Raw genomic sequence first — 20237 nt, forward strand, 5'->3', positions numbered from 1 at the left:
CCCCCAACTGACCCCCCGGCACATGCCCTTACCCCCCTCCCAGTGCCTTTCGTCCATTGGTTATGCTTATGTGCATGCATACAAGTCCTTCTCTCTATTTTTTTTAATGTATGTTTTTATTAGTTTTAGAGAGAGGAAGGGAGAGGGGGGGATAGAAACATCTATGAGAGAAACATCATCCATCAGCTGCCTCCTGCATGTACAACTCGGGCATGTGCCCTGACTGGGAATTGAATCAGCCACCTCTTGGTGGGTGTCATGATGCTCAAACAACTGAGCCACACTGGCTGGGCTTTCTCTGTGTATTTTGATAAGAATGACAGTTACACCAATAGATGACTATATGATAATGACTATCAAAAACAGTCAATCGATGTTTCACTCTCACATCAGTGTTTCCTCCCTTCCTCTCTCAAAATCAGTTTAAAAAATAAAAACTGATGAAAACTTTTTAAAAGTTCAAATGCTAAAATGAGCACTACAGAAAAGAAAGACGATTCTGGCATTTCCTAAAGTTGAAGTGTAGGATATTTAAAAGCCAATTCACTAACAACTTTTGTCCCACCCTATATGTGTGATTAAAAGGTAACGATTCAGCCTTTGGGGTGGCAAGACCTTCCAGAGTAGACACATATACCCTTTCCTATTTACCTTAGTGTGCTGTACAAATGTTGCCCTTTTCTATATATGTCATAATGGGGAAAAGATGAGGAGTGACTGACTCGGTTAATAAATAATGTAATTTTTCTTGTAACCAAGTAGGTAACTTAAAATTAAGGAGTAATTGGTTAGCTTTAAATTTTTAAAGAGGGTTTTGTTTTTTTTATGATAATGTGCTATTATATTCAATAGGTTCACGTGTACTAATCTTCAGTCAGATGACAAGGGTATTGGACATTTTGGAAGATTACTGCATGTGGAGAAATTATGAGTACTGCAGATTGGATGGGCAGACACCCCATGATGAGAGACAAGTGAGTAAAATCCAGAAAGGGGAGATAAAAAATAAATATCAGATAAAACAGTTGTCTGACATTTCTTTTATTTTATGTGTATAGGACTCCATCAATGCATATAATGAACCAAACAGCACAAAGTTTGTTTTCATGTTAAGCACACGTGCTGGTGGTCTTGGCATCAATCTTGCCACTGCTGATGTAGTAATTTTGTATGATTCAGATTGGAATCCCCAAGTAGATCTCCAGGCCATGGTAAGAGATAAATAAATTTATTATTTTATACTTACAGATTTTTTAGTTAAAGCAATATAATAATCTACAAATGCCAGTGATTTAACTGATTAGAATGTTATTTTCCTCTGACCTGATAGTTCAGTGATACTTTACAGTTGCTCTTCCATCTATATCAATATACACATGCTCTTTGACTTACAATGGAGTTATGTTCTTGGGACATAATCTCATCATTAAGTTTAAAATACTGTAAGTTGAAAAGGCATTTAACCTGCCAAATATTAGAGTTTAGCCTACCCGGTTTCTACTGGTGTGACACCATCGTAAAGTCGGAAAATCATCAAACCAGTGTAAGCCTGGGACCATCTGTATTTCCATTTTACAGCTTTGTCATATCTTAGGACCTTGGAGTCCTGCTTTGTGCTCTGCATTCTGGTGGCAGAAGGGGGAAGAGAGAGAGAGAGCTGAGGAAAATTTTTTATGGGTGAGACCTGAAATTGCCCTAATATTCCTTGGGCAGAGCTAGTCAAATAGCATACTTGACTGCAAGGGAATCGCTAAATGATCATGTAGTTGTGCTCTAGAAGGACAGGAAATAGGTTTTGTGAACTACAAACTTCCTGCCACATTAGATGCTTAAAATTTAGGCCCATGTGTGGGAATACCTTGGCTAGATCAGGAAGATGATTCTTTTTTGAGAAAGTTTATGATCTGTAGATTAAATAGAAAACTTAACAAATTCTTAAGACTGATACTATTGCTAGAGACTTGACCTATGATATTGGTGAACGTAGACCCAACTGTTACATCTCTGGTGTTAGTCACTTCTATCCTATATTCTTCGGAAGATGAAGCAATAAGATGGGGGTGTTTGATAGGAATGTGGTTTGTTGAACTTACCAGACTGGGATTTTTATATTGTTTGTAGAGTTCATAGCAGTTTAAATTTATATTTGACTTAGGTAGAAAAACATTTTGAAAAAGATTTTTAATAAACTATCAAACCTAAAAACTATAGTTACTTATTGCCTTGAGACATTATGTGTAGTTTATCTCAGTATAATTTAGTAAAACTAATCTGATAGTTCTCACAGATTCAGCAGCTATGATGTGTTCTATACCTCCTAAAAGTTTTCCTTGTGAGATAACCAGTTAATTTGATTGAAACTAAGAAACTTTGAGAATTTAAGAAATGTACTATAACATACTGTGAATCTATTTTTAGTATAGTTTTTTGTTACTAATTTTTAAAAGTTTTTGCTTGAATATTTAAATTCCGTTTCTTAGTATACACACATTTTTCAAATGTTATTTGTGTGAATTTTTACCTTATTCAAAATATATGGTAATTTGCCTAGGACCGAGCACATAGAATTGGACAAACCAAGACTGTCAGAGTGTTCCGCTTTATAACTGATAACACCGTAGAAGAAAGAATAGTGGAACGTGCTGAGATGAAACTCAGACTGGATTCAATAGTTATTCAACAAGGTGAGCCTTAGACCTTAAAAAAATTTACCCAAGTTGTATTGATGGATGTTTTCCCCCTGGATTTTGAAGGAGATTCCTGTTATTAAACATCTATTGACTCAAGCTAGCATCCAGAGATAGTAAGCTTTAGTTTTGCTAAAGGGATATATTAGGGCTCAGAAAGGTTTATATTTGAATATTGACTGCCAGTTAGCAATTCTTTTATACCATCTGAACCTGTTTTTTCATCTAGTAAATCAGGATAAAGGTAACTACTATTTAGGATTTTTAAGGATTAAGGAATAATATTCATAAAATACTTAGCATTCAGTGTGGTGCATATTGAACAGAGCTATGGTGATTATGATTTACATGTACTAGCACTCCATTGATGACTCTGAGGGATACTGAAGAAAAAAATGAAACTCAAAACTGATTATTAATACTCTTTGTCTAGTCTGCAACTATTTATTGAGCTCCCAGCAGATGCCAGGCACTGTTCTTAGTGCTGACAATACACTGGTGAATGAAAGTGACCAATGTTCTTTCTTTCAAGGAGCTTAGTGAGAGGGAGAAATGGAATAAACATTTATGGAAATAGGACTAAAGGAAAGTGGAATTTTATTTTGAATTAATTGAAGGAAATTTCAAGTTCTTACTGTAGATCACCTTTTAAGGAAGAGATTTATGTTTTCACGAAGCTATTGATGATGATGAGACATGGAGAAAAGCCTGGCCAGCATGGCTCAGTGGTTGAGCATTGACCTACGAAACAAAATGGAAAAAAAAAATTCTCCATAATTTTAAACCGACATTAGTTATTTTCCTTCTCATAATGCATCATGAGCATATTTTTTCTGTCTGAAAAACTGAGAGGTACACTGTTACCATGTTCACTGATAATGTATGTATCTTGGTTTTGTCAACCAGTCTCTAATTTCTATATAAATGTCACATTTCTTTGCTATCTGTCTCATAATGCCAGCCATAGTGTTGGTCACACGTCTGAATACCTGAAGACAGTAAATGATTGCTTATTTCTAGTTGTTTTTGTTAATAGTAGTTTAACATTGAATCTTGCTTTGTGCCAAACAGTCTTTACATCCGTTATGTCCTTTAGTCTTCATGCCAGATTGAGGTTAGCATCAGGTAGGAGCAAGTCACTTGTCCACCGTTTTATACCAGTACAGCTAGAAAGTGACTCAGACATGGGTTCAGGAACTATAGTAACTATTAGAGTGAAGTGTATAATTAGGAAAATCTCTGGGAACTTAAAGGGACTTGCTAAAGAGTGAAGTTTCTCATGGGTGATGTAATGATTAGTTGTTTTTTCCCCTCACAGTTATCCATGTGTTTAGAAAACACCTGCCATGTGGCTCTTGTTCTCAATTATTCTCACCTATGAAACATGTTTGTTTTATATTAAAATAATATTAATTCCTTTACTTAGAAAATCTGTTTGAGTTTTTCAGCTTATTTTTTAAAGTTATTTACTGGGGCAGATTTTGTGCCAGTAGCTTTGTTAATCGGGTGCATGCCTCTGTTACTGTCTTGTGGACTTAGGGACATAATATGAGAACCCCCGGAAGCCCTGTATTCTGAAAAGCTCCTTCACAAGGAAGTAGTTTACATAAGCCTAAGGACAGTTTTGACAGCAGTGTGGTGGGTTTTAACCCAAAGAAAAATGCTCTGTGGATACAATAGTTCCTTCTTATTCACAGTTTTGCTTTGTGTGGTTTTGTTATCCATAGTCATCCACAGTCTAAAAATGCTTAAGGGCTATTTTTAGAAAAAAACAAAAACAAAAACAGTTCCTTTTAAATTGTGTGCTGTTCATAATGTAGCATAATGAAATCTCCCGCTTCCGTCCTACTTGGGACATGAATGATCCCTTTGTCCAGTGTATCTATGCTGTATAGCAAGCATATCAATCTCTCCCGTGGGCCACATACCTCGTTTATTTGGCCCCTGTTAGCCTTTAAGTTTGACATGCTTGCTGTATAGGCTACCTGCCCATTAGTCACTTGGTAGCTGTCTCGGTTATCAGAGAGAGACCACATTCACACAACTTTTATTATAAATATATTCTAATTGTTCTTTATTAATAGCTATTGTTAATTTCTTACTGTGCCTTATTTATAAATTAAACTTTATCATAGGTTTGTATGTATAAGAAAAAATACAGTATATGGAGGGTTCGGTACTATCTGTGATTTCAGGCATCCACTGGGGGACTTGGATCTTTAGCTACTTATTACAACTTGAATATTAATTTGTATAAGTATATGTGAGTTGCCCTTGAGGTTGAAAACAATTCTATGTAGTATTTTGTTTTGCTTTGATGCTATATTTTTGAAAACACAAATTACATAGTTGGCAAAATTCTTGCCAGTTGGAGATCTTAATAATTACTTTTCTGGTGTTTATTTTTCTCTGTGATCAAGATAAACTTTCAACAGTTTCAGTTTTTAAGATTAGGGAGTTTTCAGAAATTGATGTATATTTTGGTCCTTACATAAAATTTGGAGATTTGAAGGTTTTTTTGTACTCCACCATTCTGAATAGGAAAAGTTGATTTGAGAGTTTTAGTATTAACATCTTTCTGCTTTCAGAAACTTCTTGTGTTTATAATGTTCTCATCTCTTGATACTTTTTTTATTAATCTTGCTAATAATTTCAGTTTTACATATCCCAAATTACTATTATTCGCCCAATACAAGAATATATTTTATTGAATATAAAACAGGCTTCATTACATAATACGTAAATAGGTTTAGAAACATTTCAAAGCTTACCAAGTGAAAATTTGGCTTTAAATTTTATATAAAAATGAAAAGTATATGTGACATATGAAATGACTGATATTTGAAGCAAAATGATACACTGTTAGATCTGACATTTAAAATTTCAGGTTTCCAGTAAAATAAAGTTCAGTTAACATTATACAACATAATCTTTTTTCAGGAAGACTTGTGGATCAGAATCTGAACAAAATTGGGAAAGATGAAATGCTTCAAATGATTAGACATGGGGCAACACATGTATTTGCTTCAAAGGAAAGTGAGATTACTGATGAGGACATTGATGGTATTTTGGAAAGAGGTGCAAAGAAGGTGAGATATAGATTAAATGATAATGTTTTCATATGTGAAATATTTTAAACCCAAACTGAGGAAAGAATTGTTACGTGAATTATAGTGTTATTTCCATAAAAGTTTTTGTGTACTGTGAAGCCTAAGCCACTTGACCATAGTTCTGCTTTTTAAATTCTTAAACTAAAAGGTGTTTCTTTTGTTCCTAGACTGCGGAGATGAATGAGAAACTCTCCAAGATGGGTGAGAGCTCCCTTAGGAACTTCACAATGGACACGGAGTCGAGTGTTTATAACTTCGAAGGGGAAGACTATAGAGAAAAACAAAAGGTACTTAGAGGCTTTGCTGACTCAAAGGCTTTTTTTACTTAAAACTTGGAATTTTCAATGTTAGTTGTAAATTTATTAACATTTAGACATGATATCCTCTAAATATTGTCTAGGCTACATATGTATCTACATTTTTCTTCTAATTTGAGTTGTAGTATACATTTTGTACCTTTTCCCCCCCTCACTGAACAGAATTATTAATTCGGTCAAAAAATACTTACTGAATAGCCTGTTCTCTTCACTAGACATTATACTACATGTTGATTACAGTGTTGAACAAAGTATCACAGTCCCTGTTCTTGTAGAGCTTGTAGTCCAGGATTTTATGAATATCTTTCCATTTGCAAGAAGTAATCTAAATCAGCGGTCGCCAATCGGTGGTCCACGAGGTCCGAAAGGTTGGCAACCGCTGGCCTAAATGATGTAACTAGCATTCCTGTAAGATATGCAACTAGATATAAAAATCTGTGATTTGAATTGTTTCTCATCTGCTAGATTGCATTCACAGAGTGGATTGAACCACCTAAACGAGAAAGAAAAGCCAACTATGCCGTTGATGCCTATTTTAGGGAAGCTCTTCGTGTGAGTGAACCTAAAGCACCCAAGGTGAGTTGACAGAGCAAAAAAACTTGGATATTGGAAATGTGAATTATTTTTTTCTCCTCTTCTTTTTTTAAGTATGTTTTCATTGCTTTCAGAGAGAAAGGGAGAGGGAGAGATAGAAGCATCAATGATGGGAGAGAATCATGGATCAGCTGCCTCCTGCATGCTCCCTACTGGGAACTGAGCCTGCAACCCAGGCATGTGCCCTGACTGGGAATTGAACCCTGACCTCTTGGTTCATAGGTCAAAGCTCAACCACTGAGCTACACTGGCTGGGCTCTTTTATTCTTACCAAATTTGCCAGGAAATTTGCATTTTGTGTGATTTCTTATAGTGTGCCTCAGTCAGTTTTTAATTGCTAAAAGTTTTCTTAAAATTGATTTTGGATCTGCATTTAAATGATTGTTATTTCAGTTGTATTGAAATATGAATTTTCTTGCTTAAAAAATTGGTTGCCATGGTTTATGGACTAAAGATGATTAGAGATAGATTTAAAGCAAAATAGTTTATTCTTTATGGACAATATAATTTTCTTTTTCTTTAGGCTCCTCGACCTCCAAAACAACCCAATGTTCAGGATTTCCAGTTCTTTCCTCCACGTTTATTTGAATTATTGGAAAAAGAGATTCTGTATTACAGAAAAACCATTGGGTACAAGGTAATAACAAATGACACTTTGTTCATAACTAATCTGGTTTGTTTTTAACTTAATAAAATAAATAGAAGCTCTTGGTACGTTTTCTTGCATGGTTGGATTAAAATTTGTGAAATGTCATTTAGTTTAAGAGTTAATTAGTCCATCACATTTTTTGTAAATTTTACTGATTGATGACATAGGAAAATATATTTTTTTTAGGTACCTCGAAATCCTGACCTACCAAATGCAGCACAGGCACAAAAAGAAGAACAGCTTAAAATTGATGAAGCTGAACCCCTTAATGATGAAGAGTTAGAAGAAAAAGAGAAGCTTCTAACACAGGTATAGTCTTCAATCAATACAAAATTTAGTAACTGTCGTTTTGTAAGGTATTGTGTTGGGGTATACAAAGGAGTACAAGTTTTGGGGATTAAAAATGGTGGCGGAGTAAGTGGACGCTGCATGGACATGCTCCTAGGACCAAACTATAATTGCAACTAAAATACAGAAAAACTTCCTGAACAAAAGAGTACAAATTTTTGTTTCAAAGTGGAGCAATTGAAGATGATAAAACATGGGCATACGGGTTAAGGCTATATTTTGATTGTCACTAGTTAAGGTAGTTGAGAAGATGATAGATTTTCACCAGCCTTGGTTAAGTGGGTGTCCTTTTGATTACCTTTCTTCTAGTGTTCTCATCTTTCCTTTCTTGTGAATCTTCCACATTGCTACTAAGTTATAATTGTCAGTTATACATCTTTGCTTGGTACTTTTTGCTTATCGTCCTTTAGAGTTCAATAAAAGTCTTTCAGAATCTGGCCTTAATCTAACATTAAAACTTCGTTTTCCCTTTTCTTATGTCTCTGCTCTTTAAGTTATGTTCATTCTTCCTGGCGAACGAACTCCTTATCTGTCAGAGCTCAGTGAAAATGTCACCTTTACATGCAGCGTTTCTTAGTCTCTTCCAGTTAGGTTGGGTATTTGCGCAATATATGTGTACATGCAAGTTACCACTGAAAAATATTTAATTTAAAAAAAGATAAACTAGAACCCTGGCCAGGGGGTGTGGTGGTGGTGGGGGGAGGGGCTGAATGTCCAGAGCATCCACTCTCAGCACCAAGGGGTCACAGGTTAGATTCCCGGTCAAGGGCACATACCTGGGTTGCAGGTTAGATCCCAAGCCTGGTGAGTGTATGCATGCAGGAGGCAACCAATCGATGTGTCTCTCTCACATCGATGTTCCTAACTCTCTCCTCCCTCCCTCCCACCCTCTCTAAAAAGCAATGGGAAAAATATCCTCGGGTGAGGATTAATAATAACAAAAAGATGAGGAACAAGCAAAAATTAGTATTTCCTGTAATACTTACAAGCATCGATAAAATGTAAATAGCATCTTTTCTAAGTTCATTGTGCTGTGATTAAATATTGTTTCTGTTGCTTTGAAGGGATTTACCAATTGGAATAAGAGAGATTTTAACCAGTTTATCAAAGCTAATGAGAAGTGGGGTCGTGATGATATTGAAAATATAGCAAGAGAAGTAGAAGGAAAAACTCCAGAAGAAGTTATTGAATATTCAGGTAACTCTTACTTTAATCGGTATAAGAATGTTCTCAGGCTTTTGGAGAGCTGCTGGAAAGTTCAGATTTTCTTACTCTGAATTTCTGTGTTTTGATAAGCCAAATTTTGCCTCAACTTCTTAAAACTGAGTTAGAAAATGTTCCCTTCTTTAAAATGACACAATTGTTTATTTTTTTACCCTAGCTAAATAGCTATAGCCAAGAAAGTAAGAATAGGTTGCTGAAAAATATGCTGTCATTAGTACTTTATCTCTCTCCATAACTTCTCAATTAACACCTGTTTCCTGAAGTCAGTTGGATTGTCAAGTGTATATGTGTAGTTGGGCTGTGATGAGTCTGCTTAGAATTTCAGAGCAGCAGAAATTGAAGAATTGGGAGATATTTAAATCATCCAATTTATCTCTTTATTTTTTTTACAGTTAAGGAAACTGAGAAATTATAAATACCTATTTACTTTCCAGTATTATATTTGGGAGAACTGGAAACATTTCTTAGCGAATAAAATAAGAGCATTAATACTAACAAGTTATATTTCTCTCCCTCCCACCCATCTTATCTGTCCAACTTTTATTTTACAGCTGTGTTTTGGGAAAGATGCAATGAGCTCCAGGACATAGAAAAAATTATGGCTCAGATTGAAAGGGGAGAGGCAAGAATTCAAAGAAGAATTAGTATCAAAAAAGCACTTGATACAAAGGTACTTTGCACATTAATGTGGTAGTTAGTAACTCCTACCTGTATAAAAATTAAAATAACTTTTAACAAAGAAAAGAATGATGATTTAAAATTAGAGTTTTCTTCAGAGAAAAACATTCAAATGTTACAGGCATTCTCTCAACTGAATTTACCTCAGATTTCAGTTACTGTATCTGGGTCTGAGGCAGTCAGCTCTTTCTCTTTAGAACAGTAAAGACTAAAATTGTTTTAGGACAAAGAGGATATAATGCAGTTGAGGTGTTATGGGTAGAAAATTCTGATTTGAAATATAGTATAGCTAATTTTACTAAAGCTGAGTTTGAAATACAGATTATATAGGATTTAGATTTTATATAATGTAAAATCTGACTTTGCTAGATTGGACGGTACAAAGCACCTTTTCATCAGCTGAGAATATCATACGGTACTAACAAAGGAAAAAACTATACTGAAGAAGAGGATCGTTTTCTGATCTGCATGCTTCATAAGCTTGGATTCGACAAAGAAAATGTTTATGATGAACTGCGACAGTGTATTCGCAACTCTCCTCAGTTCAGATTTGATTGGTTTCTTAAATCCAGAACTGCAATGGTGAGTGCTTGGGTCTTGTGTAATGCGCAAACGGTTACTATTCTCTAACTAAGGTAACTTCTTTTCTTAGAGAAAATTGTGCTTCCACTGCATCTTTGAGGTAAATTTTGTTAAAATATTGTTGGTGTCATAGGTTAAATCAGTTAAAATCCCAGTACCATCTACAACTTGAGTTTATTGGTCCTATCCTTTACTATTATAGATAGTAACATGTCCAAAAGTTTTAAGTTTGGGAAATATTGGGATAAAAAAAGTTTAAACATCTTTATATTTATAATACGATTTCCTTAGGTATACTTAAAACGTACCGTCACTCTTCAAAATGTGGGATAGTGGGCAATCTTTTCATGTTTGACGACTGAAGAATTTTTCCCCCCAGTAAACATCCAGAGGGGTTGCTGTTTTGTGAAACCCTAATTTGGGAAATGCTGAGGTGCAAATGCATTATAATGTAATTAGAGGTTATAGATTCAGTTGCTAACAGCTCTACCATATGCCCTTTCAAGTAGGAACTATTTATATAGTTCATAAGCACGGTTTTGTGCTGAGTACAACAAGACACGTAGGGTCACATCGATTTACCATTACAATGCCATGGTGTAAAACTGTGTATTAATTTTCTATCATGTTTTATGTTAAGTCACACATAAAAATTAATAATATGTATGGCCCCTTATAAACAGTTGAGGTGTAATCCTTTCCTAAGAGCCAAGAGAATTCATACTGCAGCACATCTGTAACACATCCTGGCATATGTGCCTCACAGTGCCCCTGTTAAGGGAAATACAGTGTTCTACCTCCTAGCTCTATGCTATTGCAAATATTTCTAAACCTTGTATGGTATATTCTATAAAACAGTATTTTAAAATGATTTTGCTGTGATTGTGTAATAGTATCACTATAAGAAAATAATTTTTGCTCAGGAAGGAAGGGAGCTGCTAGCCAGCAACAAGTAGACTCCTGTTTTTTGGGGAGGATTATCTACTTCTACACTATACTCTAAAATCTTCTCTGGAGGCTATATAGGTTACTGGAGAGAGATGAGGTAGAGCTCATCGTAAACTTCATTGCCTATAATTTCAAAATTGGGAAGGATGGCATGTGGTACTGATAATGCTTTTAAGGCAAAGATTATATGCACCTCTTACTAAAGTTAGTTATAGTTGATTTTTAAAAATGTATTTTTATTTCAGAGAGGAAGGTAGAAGGAGATAGACAGGAACATCAATAATGAGAGACTCGTTGATTGCCTGCCTCCTGCACACCCCCCACTGGGGACTGAGCCCGCAACCCGGGCATGTGCCCTTGACCGAAATCGAACCCAGGGCCCTTCAGTCCACAGGCTGACACTATCCACTGAGCAAAACTGACTAGGGCTCTAGTTGATTTTTTGACCCTCAAATATGCACACTATTACCTAAGTTTGGATATAAATGACAGTTCTCAGGCATAGATCTTAGTAGCAGTGTTGCATATATTATGAGATATTCATTTTCACTGTTAATTCTGAAGTGAGTGAAGGGTTTATAAAGAATCACAGTAGTTTGGCTTTAAATAATAGAAATATTTACAAATACATTTTTATCCTTATATTTATTGCAGGGGTGTAAGTGACTTTATATTACTCTATTTAAACATACTCTAACTATAATCATGAAATGTATAATGAAAAATACAAATACTGTATAAATTTATGTTTGCAACTCAGGAGCTCCAAAGGAGGTGTAACACCTTAATAACCTTGATTGAAAGAGAAAACATGGAACTAGAAGAAAAGGAGAAGGCAGAGAAAAAGAAAAGAGGACCAAAGCCTTCAGTAAGTAGTCACAAATATGTAAATACGAGAGGCCCGGTGCACGAAATTTGTGCACGGGTAGGGTCCCTAGGCTTGGCTGATGATCAGGGCCAATTGGGGCCTTCTGGCTGCCGGCTGCCAACTGGGGCCTCCCTTCCCTGGCTGCTGGTTGCTGGCCGGGGCCTTCCTTCATTCCATGCCGCCCCCTGGTGGTCAGCGCACGTCATAGTGAAGGATAGAACTCCAGGCTGAACTCCCGCAAGGGCACTTTGCATATTAGCCTTTTACATATATAGATTTGAGCACTTAATTTTTTTCTTTTTAAGAATCTGTGCACTACTTGGCTATCATTGATATTAGGTTCCTTTTGTTTTGGTTTTGGTAAATAATATAGCCTTGGGTCACTTAAAGTATAAATTAAACTTGATTGCATTGTGGGTGAAATCACATTATGATATGATAGTTCATAAATATGGGGGATTTGTGAAAATCTGCAAAGTATGAATGCCAGGAGTGTACATGTGACCTTGGGGAATACAAGTTATAATTTAGAGTGTTTAAAGAAATATTAGGATTAACTTAAGATGGCCAAAGCACTGATATTATATATTTGCTGTAAAGAGAATTATAAGCGTTTTATTTTCTGATATTAAAAGTTACTTAATAAAGACTTGTTTCCATTAACTCAAAAAAAAAAAATAGTAAGAAAGCAATGGCTTTACAACTTCACTATGAACTTGATTTATTGTCCTAGTGATTGATATCTTAGCAATGTGAAAGCAAAACTTGTAAAGAAGCCATCTTGTTATTTAATAGTTTATAAAATCATGAATAAATAAATGTTTCTGGATAATATCTAATATATACATAATCTCACAAAATACTTATTATTACTGCTTTCTTTTGGTAAGAGGGCATTTTAGATATTTGGTGTATTTACCTGCTGCTTATGAGTTATTTCATTAGCATTAAAATTTTTTTATTTGTTAGCAATATGAGTAGATAAGATTCTGAGTAAGAGCATCTAATACCTATTACTATGTAGCAGTTATTAGTAAAGTGCTATGGTGTGTCTGTTAATACACTTAACATTAGTCTTGTGATGAAAAGTAATCCTTCTGTTTGTTTATAGACACAGAAACGTAAAATGGATGGAGCACCTGATGGTCGAGGAAGAAAAAAGAAGCTGAAACTATGAATACACATTTGTTTCATAATCACTAACTTTAAACCAGTAGTTCTTTAATTTACGGGTCTTCATAAGATGTACTGTACAATGCTCAATTGTTATGTCATTCAAAGACATCAGGTTCATCTGTTTATTGAGCTAGAAACATAGTATGTAGTTTCACTTTTTTAAATGCAACAGCTGTGCTGAAATTTTTTTTATCATTAACACTTGAAATAATAAAATAGGCTTCATTTATTAATAAATGTTTCATTTGATTTATTTTTCTATTATAGTTCCATATGTGAAGATTGTGCCTATTTGTTTGTCAGCTATAGTTTCTACACTCACAGGGCTTAAAAAAAGCAAACAAAAAAAATTGCAAATGACATTTGTCCCTTCAGTTTTCACTTAGTTCTGTAATTGTTTTAATTCACTTGCCTTTGCAGAAATTTGGGTATCATCTTTGTAGTGCTATTTAGTCTCATCTGGAAAGATTGTATAAATTCTCCTTGCTTATTACATGGGTAGAATGGGAGAAAAAGGCAAGAAAAATTATTATATTCTATGCATATTTCTGTTATGCTTTCTATTTCTGTAGTTGGTTGTGAGGTGAATATGCCCCATTCTTTTGGGAAATGGCCTTTTAGTTGTATAGCCAAAGACATTTAGTATCTTCTGGTTCCTTAGGTGTTACCATTTTATAAGAGGAATATTATTTTTTTTAATTGTTTGGTGAAATTTTGACTAAATACCTTCTAAAGCAGCCACAACTTAGAAAGATAATGTCAAAACTAAGGTGATTATTTTCCCAGGCAAAATAAGGTTGTGAATTTGTCATGCTGTTAAACTGAAATTGGTAACAAAATGTATCCCCTTCCAGTTTACCTTTTTTGAGTTTTAGAGAATTGAAAATTTTATTTTATTATATTTTAAAATAATTTTTACATGTGAGCAGCAAGACTGACTGTAATTCCAGTTTTTAATTTTCTATGGACAGACTTGACAAACTGGAGACCCTGCAGCAGGATTACCCAAATTGTAGTGTCAGGATTTTAGCTGTACCAGAAGCCTTTATGTGCTACACATAATTTGTATAAAGTTTTATATGTACAAATTGGGTACATAAACAGTTCTCCATTTTTCTAAGGGAATGCAATAAATGTAGCATCGTGAATAAATATAACTTTTATAATCCTTAAGTGGTCTTTTCTTTCCATTTCTTTATCTTTCTTTTCTGAGTTGATTTTTATTCACTTATTTCCTTAAGACATTATCTTTTCCCTTTACTTAGTTAGACTTCTTCCTTTAAAATTTCTGTGTGTTGAACAAAACAATGTTTATGGCAGATGTAGAGTAATTTGAATTTGTTTTGTGTTCCCCCCAAAGTGATTTCTATACTACCTTGGATTCTTAAAATAATAGTCATAGATCTAATGTATGGAAAATTTGAGGAAAGCTTACTCTTTTTCATGGAAGGAGCTACTAAGAGTGGTGACCTCATTTTGGAAGAAATAGTAGGGAAAAATAAAAGCCTGAGGAAATGTTACAGGGGACACACAAAGAAGTGATGTTTTCTAAAGGAAGAGAAGTGGTCTAAAGCTGGGGTGGGAGTGGGGGTGGGGGAATAGACAGTAGAAATGCAAAATGAATCAAATATATAGTGCCAGCCCCTAAGAACATGTGGACTCAAATACAAAAGAAAGGGAAACACTTGAAAAAAGTGTGGAAGAAACAATACTCAAATTTAGTATATCAGTTTAGCCAATTTGTGAGACTGGTGTTTCCCAAGTCAATTTGGCTGTTGCTACTGTATGTTTACCTAGAATAAAGTAAAGCCATGTTTTTTATATATACTGTTAAAGGAAGGAAGCATGGTCAGACCATGATTTAAACAGGAGAAGATAGACTAAAAGTTGAAAGTATATTTCCAATTTTTTTTTCAATTTCCATTGAGGAAGAAGAAGCTTTAAACGTAGAATGGTGCCTGAGGCCAACCTAGAAGATGGTGCTTACATAGGTGAACAGGGTTACAGTCGTTTGTTATTCAGAATGTTACATTTAATAACTGAGTAAGGCTGTCTCTCTATATAGGAAGATTATATTTTATTGAGATCCAGATAAAACTGATAAAAGGTAATCATTTTCAACGTTAATATTTTAAATACTAACATTAAAACCTTGAAGAAATGATAATGGAGATTTTTCTGTGGAGGCAGACAAGATCAGAGCAAAGAGGAAAGGCAGGGTACAGAAGGTTATCATGGAAAGTTGCAGGTGCCTAGCAACAGGCAAAACTGGGAAATCAAGGACCTCACCCCCAGGGTAACATTACTTTTTCCAACTATGGCATGTTTCTAGTCATATGCATTAGACCCTCCCCCCCCTCCACCCCCCTTAGAGGGGGAACGAACAAGGGAGCTGGAGAATAGTCTTTAAGCATTAAGCCTCCAGGACATTGAGGTTCTGACACATCAAATACATCTAGGCCTCAGTTGTGTTGTCAGCTCCAGGCCCAGAAAAGCAGCAAAACCAGACAAGCAACAACAGGCTACCTCAGGACCAGCTGCATTGAATAATGACCCCCCACCCCCAAGGACACACCTGGAAAAGCAGATGAATATTATATTGAGACTAGAGGCCCGATGCACAAAATTCGTGCACTCAGTGGGGGGTTCCCTCAGCCCAGCCTGTGCCCTCTCGCAGTCCCAGAGCAGGCCTAAGCCGGCAGTTGGACATCCTTAGTCCTGCCGCAGAGGCAGAAGAGGCTCCTGCCACTACCACTGAGCTCGCCAGCCATGAGCCCGGCTTCTGGCTGAGCGGCGCTCCCCCTGTGGGAGTGCACTGACCACCAGGGGGCAGCTCCTGCATTGAGCATCTGCCCCCTGGTGGTCAGTGTGCATCATAGTGACCAGTCAGTCTGCTGCTCAGTCGATTTGCATATTAGCCTCTTATTATATAGGATTCTCCCCTAGATCCTCCCCTAAAATCCCCTGCCTTTAAAAGCCCTTAGGATGTTCCCGCACTTTTCCCTTCTTCATTGTTCCCCCTACTTCCAGAAGTGATAACTTCATCTTTCTCCTATGCTCCAAAGGCCCCTTTGCCTCTGTAACTTGTTTCCTGAGCCTGCTTCTACTTCTCCCTCTACTTCTGTGACTTTTTTTCTTGTTTTTAAATTTCAGTCACCTTTTTTTTCTTTTCCCCCCCTATATCCTCTTCCACCTCTGCCCATCCCCCTCTGCCTGTGATTTTCTAAATAAATGTGCTCTTATAGTTTGAGTCTTGGCTCTGAATTCTTTCTTAGGCAGAACTCAAGTATTGAGGTTCTGAACCAAGGTCCCATCTGATCCCCCTGGTCTAATATCTGGCGCCGTTCTCGCTGCTGCCAACATTTCCAATAGCAAACTTATTTATTTAGGGTACTTAACGTATAGTAGATGAAGTGTGCCTAATTTTATAGCAGTGCTTATACTTACTACAACATATTAAAAGTCATATTTACCTCGGAAATCTGAATGAAACAGTCCTAATTTAGGGTAGTTGCATTTATATGCACCTCTAAATGTTGGTCTTCCTTAAAGGAGACACAATATCTTGTTACATGTAGATATATCATAGCAAAAAAGTAAACTGGTCAATATTTTAGTATTTAACACTTTGCTAATTAGCCTATCTGTTGATAGGTTTCAAATATTTTTCTCAAATAGAATTATGCTTTATAATATTGTGTTTATGTAATCTTAAAAATGTTAATTCAGCCCAGCCAGTGTGGCTCAGTGGTTGAGCATCGATCCATGAACCAGGAGATCATGGTTCAATTCCTGGTCAGGATACATGCCTGGGTTGCAGGCTCAATCCCCAGTAGGAGGCATGCAGGAGGCAGCCAATCAATGATTCTCTCTCATCATTGATGTTTCTCCCTCTCCCTCTCTCTAAAATCAATAAAAACATTATCTTAAAAAAAATGTTAATTCAGTGAGCAATCTTGAGCCAGGCTAGTAAGCCAAGACAAGCAGAATAGGGAAACAGACGGTTAAACAGCAGTTTGCAGCCATATAGAAAATCTAGATGCAAGCAATTTGCAGCCATCTATTAAATCCTATCTTCCCTAAACCAGGGGCATGTAAGAGTAAGTGAGGGCAAATAGCTTAAATCACCCTACTCAGGGAGACAGCAGAAATCTAATTAGTGCCATTTGCCAACCCTACCCAAGGACAGATGAAGTTAAAAGAATAAACCTCATTTTGGTACATAAGCATAAAGCTGGTGAATATTCTATTGAGATCCTCCCCTAAACACCCAGCCTTTAAAACTTTAAAACCCCTCAAAACAAAGCTCCCACCTCACTCTCTCCCTGCCAGGAGTACACTGGAGCCTTCACCGCCCCCCTCTCCCCCCTGCCTTTTTCCCCCCACAGGCACACATCTCCTCAATTCTAAGGGACCCCAGGAGGCTTGCAACCAGGACAGCAATGGGCAGTGGCAGTTCATCCCGGGCAAACCACTTGAATCTGTCCCCAAGGCCCCCTTTTTTTCTGACTTAGTGAGCCAAAGCAGCCCAGCCTAGGCTCATTTCCCCAGCCCTTTCTTGTTTTACTGCCTCCAGCTTTCATAAACATCCTCTAAAATTCTCCTGGACGTGTGTCATCCTTCCTGCACGAAGTCCAGAACTCACACACTACCCACTGGCCTGAGGCAGACCCGTTCAGGACCAGGTCCCCTTCCCAGTAACAATCTCAAGTTGAAAAAGTATGAGGAAGTTGAATCAAGTTCAAAATATTGCACTTGCTCCAGGCATAGAACACATTCCTATTGCCATTTTTAATTTTTATTGATTTTAGAGAGGAAGGGAGAGGGAAAGAGAAACATCAATGATGAAAGAGAATCATTGACTGGCTGCCTCCTGCACACCCCGCACTGGGGATCGAGCCCGCAACCCTGGGCATGTGCCCTTGACCGGAATCGAATCTGGGACCCCCGGTCCGCAGGCCGACGCTCTATCCACTGAGCCAAACCAGCTAGGACCCTATTGCCATTTTAAAGAAAGGGGCAGGCAGCTCTTTTAAATATAATAATGATGTAACCTATTTCAATGTATCTATCCAAAACAGTGCATGGGCCCCACATTCAGATTTATGCAGCCAAGGTTGAGAATCTGCTCAAGGTTAGGCAGTCACCCATCACCGGTGAACCTCAACAGCATAAATGTGGTAGGCAGTTAGACAGACATGAGCAGAGCAAAGACGATGGGCCAAGTACAAAAGATCACCAGAGTGAAAAGCCCTACGTGCCTAGCAATGGACAGGTGCAGGATGGGACGTCATCCCCAGGGCGACCTTTCCTCCCCTAGCACATTGCTGGTCTTGCCATTTGGACTATCCTACCTTTCACATCACTGATCATGACCCCCTGACCTTTCTTCCCTAGAGACAACATCTAGGTAGGCCTCAGTTGTATTTCAGCTCCAGGCCCAGAAAAGCTTCAAAACCAGACAACGCAATGGCCAACTGCATTGAATAATGACCCCCTGCCCTGGTGCTGGCCAATCAGCCAGTGGAGACCACAACCCTGAAAGGACACACCTGGAAAACTGTTGAACATTCTATTGAGTTCTTCCCCAGTGTCCTCCCTTAAAAACTCCACCCTTAAAACCCTTAGGAAAGGGGACATGGCTCACTCTTCCTCCTCCCTCTCCCCAGCCCCCCAGGCTCATCACCTTTACCTTTCTCACTTCTAAACTATAAGGGCCCACCTTTTGCTTCTGTAACTTGTTTCCTAAACCCATTTTTTTTTTTTTTTTTCCCATCACGTACTTCTTCCACCTCTGTGATTTTCTAAATAAATGTTGTCTTATAGTTTGAGTCTTGGCTTTGAATTCTTTCCTAGCCAGAACTCAAGTACCAAGGTTGCTGAACCCAGGTCCGGTCTGACCCCACCAGTCTAACACCTGGTGGTGTTCCCAACAGAAACATTCTAATGTCCTCACCATGGACATGCAGGTCTCTTACTCTTGCCTGAAACCACTTTCTTTCTGCTGTCTCTCATCACTGAGCACTGCATGTTTTACTTGAAAAACCTGTTACTCTAAGTCTGATGTAGTTTGAAAATTGAGATCACAGTAAACTCCAGGCCTTCAGCTATAAGCTCAAAGCCTTCACCTGGGAGCTAGTTAGAAAAGCAGAATCTAAGGCCTCCTCCCAGAACTGCTGAATTGGAATCTGCATTTTAATAAGATCCTCAAAGGTGATCCATGAGAAAAGCACTGTTTTAAAACATGTTGCCAAAGAAAGTAAAATTAAACTTTAACAGCTATTTAACATACCTTCAGATTAAGGTGACCTCCCAGTAACATGGATTTTATTTTAAAGTGTAGAGTTAGGAAGATTGTTCAATAGTATTTCAGAGGAAATGTTTTTATCTTGAATATTGGATATGCAGATAGCTTGCCAGGGGTTTCTCTGGTTGAAACTGGATAACCAATGGGTCCAGGCTGCCTGTCACCACTTGAGCCAATTCAGCAGAGACAGGGTTGAATCATATATGAGTGTTTATACCAATACTGCCAGCAGTATGGGAGAGCAGTTGGTCACCCACAAAAATCTGCTCTGACCCCCCTTGCCAGTTGGCTGGTTATAGCCACATGAGGGAGAAGATAGCTACGTGCAGCTGTGAGCTACAAGTGTAACATGGAAAGGCAAGGGTAGAGTCTGTAGTCCGGCCTTCAGGAGCTCTAAGTTCGATAACAAGGTGGCTAATCTTCTATGATGTTACAAACAGCTCAGCCCGTTCCTGGGACCGGAGAATGGTCAGCGTTCCTGAGAAAAACTCCTGGAGGGGGTCAGGGTCCAGGTGCAGCGACCAAATCAAAGCGTGTCCTGTCCTTGGTCTGCTCTCAAAATGTGTTTCTTTTCTGAGTAATGGACCCATCTGGGCTCTGAGGTGTCTTATCTTTTATAAGCTGTTTCATCCTCCAGTTTCCCAGGGTCTGTAAGAAAACTTACCTATAGTTAGTAAGGTGAATAATTATTAGACAACTGTGGCTCTGTTCTCATTACATGTCCTTTCCCACTCTCAATTTTCACCATT

At 37.3% G+C, this 20237-nt stretch overlaps 1 protein-coding gene across 1 annotated transcript in view; it reads left to right on the forward strand.

Moving 5' to 3' along the window:
* Positions 1-14354, forward strand: part of SMARCA5 (SNF2 related chromatin remodeling ATPase 5) — a 37351-nt gene extending 22997 nt beyond the window's left edge. Inside the window, exons 12-24 of the mRNA XM_070415238.1 lie at positions 853-974; positions 1059-1211; positions 2552-2684; positions 5628-5776; positions 5965-6084; positions 6580-6690; positions 7232-7345; positions 7544-7666; positions 8770-8902; positions 9481-9599; positions 9977-10189; positions 11898-12005; positions 13117-14354. Coding sequence (XP_070271339.1) covers positions 853-974; positions 1059-1211; positions 2552-2684; positions 5628-5776; positions 5965-6084; positions 6580-6690; positions 7232-7345; positions 7544-7666; positions 8770-8902; positions 9481-9599; positions 9977-10189; positions 11898-12005; positions 13117-13182 — 1664 coding nt within the window. The 3' untranslated portion in view covers positions 13183-14354. The remainder of the gene's footprint in view (positions 1-852; positions 975-1058; positions 1212-2551; positions 2685-5627; positions 5777-5964; positions 6085-6579; positions 6691-7231; positions 7346-7543; positions 7667-8769; positions 8903-9480; positions 9600-9976; positions 10190-11897; positions 12006-13116) is intronic.
* The last annotated feature ends 5883 nt before the right edge of the window (positions 14355-20237 follow it).

This window comes from Myotis yumanensis, unplaced genomic scaffold (assembly GCF_028538775.1).
Source record: "Myotis yumanensis isolate MYYU_CA2020_CCGP unplaced genomic scaffold, mMyoYum1.0.hap1 SCAF_5, whole genome shotgun sequence".
Lineage (NCBI taxonomy): Eukaryota > Metazoa > Chordata > Mammalia > Chiroptera > Vespertilionidae > Myotis > Myotis yumanensis.